The following is a 2,815-nucleotide window of genomic DNA, read 5'->3' on the forward strand; positions in this document are numbered from 1 at the left end:
GAGTTGTTTTTATTTTTTTGTTATACTAGATTACTGATGGTCTTAGAATCTGCCACAGGAGTAAAGTGAGCACTGTTTGCCTCCCCAAGCCCACGATCATATTTTGTTTCCCCCCGCTTTCTCTCCAAACCTATTAGAGCCGAATTCCATCGTATTTAGTTTTGATCTTAATCCCGCTCTTCTCACATGTCCAATCATTGGGATGGAGTCCAGATTAAGTTGTGTCAATTACCTAGCTGACTACAAGAGCAAAGTCACTCCCAACTCCTTGCAAGGATTCTACCTCAGCTGTTCAGACAGATGTTTGGGAATACTGATGCAAAAAGAGAGAATGATAATTTAGTAGCTTGGTTTTAATGTCCCACAAAGCTGGTTTGTGTGGATGCATTTGTGGGTGCGTCTGTCTGTGTCATTTTGTGTGTGTACGTGTGTGTGTTTGCAATGAAGGATGCAAAGCACTAGTCAAACCTGAAGCTAATATGACCACCTCTCCCAGGATCTGTTAGGAACCCTGTATGTTATACACATGCACACACACACAGACACACACACACACACACACACACACACACACACAGAGTTTTCATTCCTCGTGGGGACTTTACATTGACTTACACCATGTACAAATAAACCCTGAGTTTGTAAATATTTGTATACATATTTCTAAACCTGTTTAATTTTTCTATGCACTTTTTTAATTTATAATGTTATTTGCTTAATAAAGATGTTAAGATGTTTGAATAAACGTTTTTATTAAAATTGAGTAGAAAATAAACCAGTAACTTGAAGAAATACAATAATATTTAGTGGAATGTTACAGCTTTTTAAAAATAAGATGAATATCTTTTGGTTAATGGTCCACTATTAATGAAAAGTATGTAAGCACAAGCTGTCTCGAATTAATAGTTGCACACAGGGAAAAGTTGTTCAATGCAGAAAAGTGATGTAGTGCAATATTGTGCATTTCTGTCATAGACATCAATATGCATGTCTTGAAAACGCTGATGTTGTTGCAAATCAGAGTGATTCTTTTCTGTATTCTCATTACCAAAATGTTGCATGACTCAGCAGAGGCTGAGAGACCCTGACTTGGAGCCTCTAATATGAGTTAAGCTGGAAAAACACTAGATCCTGCACTTTGTTAATGCATGTTGACAGTGGTCTCTGATTAGACTGTTGTGCTGTCTGATAAATTCCTACAGCCATGTGTTTGTGTTCAAACTCTGGAAACCACCTTCCAGAGCCACAAGAAAACACTGGCACAATCTGAGTAGGACTCCTCATGACCAGTGTTAGAAAAATGTGAAAACCTTCCTCATCTCTTTCTTTGCTGCATTGAACTCCTCCTCCTACCTTTTTCTTCTGTTATTACATTTAAATACAGTCTGTGGTTACTGTTGATTTGTTCGTTAAGCACGGATTTTGTAGACTCCTGCAAATAACTGAACATCTTCCAGCATACATGAATGATATCAGTTAAAGGCTATTAACAGCCACAGGACTAAGAAAGGCTACATGGTTATTACTGTACATTCATTCTGAGTTTAGAGAGAACAAAGATGGCATCATTGCGCTCAATCAGTTTAAGCAGCTTAGCCAGATGTTCTACCGTCCAGTCAGGGTGTCGGCTGGTGACCCCCTCCAGCACAGCTTTCAGGGGGCTCTTACTATCCTTCATAGAATATGTATACGTAATCCAGGTGGAGGGGAAGGAGCAGTGGGATGCCAGATGTTTGGTGTTTTTTATTCCGCGGCTCTCTGGATCTAACAGAATCACCAACTCCTCCAAAACATCCAGGTTGTCCAGCACTGTCTGTAATGGTGCTGACAGGATGTTAGGACCTATAGAAGAAAGATGTGGGGTCTTATAATGCATACAACAGAAGTGTCATTAACATAAAATGAACCATTTTTACTGGAAAAATGTCGCCCAATAGTCACAATCCAAAACAAGAGCAAATACACTTGAGGTAATCGAGCAAAGAAATCTTGAAAATGCTAAAACAAGTATAAACATGAAAATGTATAAAATTGTTCCCTTTACCTCTGGATTGTCACAGGACATAAAGTTGACATCAGACACTGACTCAAAAGTTTGGCTTGTACATAAAATATTTAGAAACAAAAATGCCATTATCACTCACTGAGAATAGACTCCAGCTCATTGTCGGCTGATGTATAGAGGCTAGAGAAGCCTGGGCTGGTCAGTGAAGATCGTCTGCAACAGCTGGGTTCTGTGTGCTGTCCTGTGTCAAGTCAGAGCATGAGAAAGGCCCAGCATGAGGAACTGCCCAGTTAACCCTGCCGTAAAATTACAGTTGCTCTCTGAAAAGGATCATTGTAGGTTGCATGCAGTTGTTTTTTTCACATCCTCATTTATCTGTTTAATCAATACAGTCCATATACAAACCTCTTTTTCGTTTCCTGTAGATCATGACAGCAGATATGAGAACTATGATAGCTGTGATGGAAAGTAGGCTGACTAATGGCACTACCCCTGCAAAAATAGATGCAAGTAAAGGTTAAATGCAGACTATGAAAAAGTGGTTTCTTGTTCTATAATCAGGTTTGCCTTACATGGAGAAGTAGGAGGCTCTTGATGAGGGGTTGCTTTGTTGGCTAGGCTGGATCCCTCCTTTGTCTAAAATGAAAATGGACTGAAGTCTCATTTTATATGCTGTTGAGTCAGGATAAAACGTTTTACCTGACTGATTAAAACCAGAACCTAAACCATTTTCTAGGACTACGTTTAATAACTATAAAAGGCAAAATGTTAGTGCTATCATAAATAGCCTATTATGTTTAAAAATGAAAG

General features: G+C 39.0%; 1 protein-coding gene across 1 annotated transcript in view; it reads right to left on the reverse strand.

Annotated features, from left to right (window-relative positions):
* Positions 1-735: 735 nt before the first annotated feature.
* Positions 736-2,815, reverse strand: part of igflr1 (IGF-like family receptor 1) — a 3,218-nt gene continuing 1,138 nt past the window's right edge. The window contains exons 5-8 of the mRNA XM_020620081.1: positions 2,578-2,641; positions 2,411-2,497; positions 2,145-2,246; positions 736-1,842 (exon numbers count right to left, since the gene is read on the reverse strand). Coding sequence (XP_020475737.1) covers positions 1,523-1,842; positions 2,145-2,246; positions 2,411-2,497; positions 2,578-2,641 — 573 coding nt within the window. The 3' untranslated portion in view covers positions 736-1,522. The remainder of the gene's footprint in view (positions 1,843-2,144; positions 2,247-2,410; positions 2,498-2,577; positions 2,642-2,815) is intronic.

Source organism: Monopterus albus, unplaced genomic scaffold, assembly GCF_001952655.1.
Source record: "Monopterus albus unplaced genomic scaffold, M_albus_1.0 scaffold232.1, whole genome shotgun sequence".
NCBI lineage: Eukaryota > Metazoa > Chordata > Actinopteri > Synbranchiformes > Synbranchidae > Monopterus > Monopterus albus.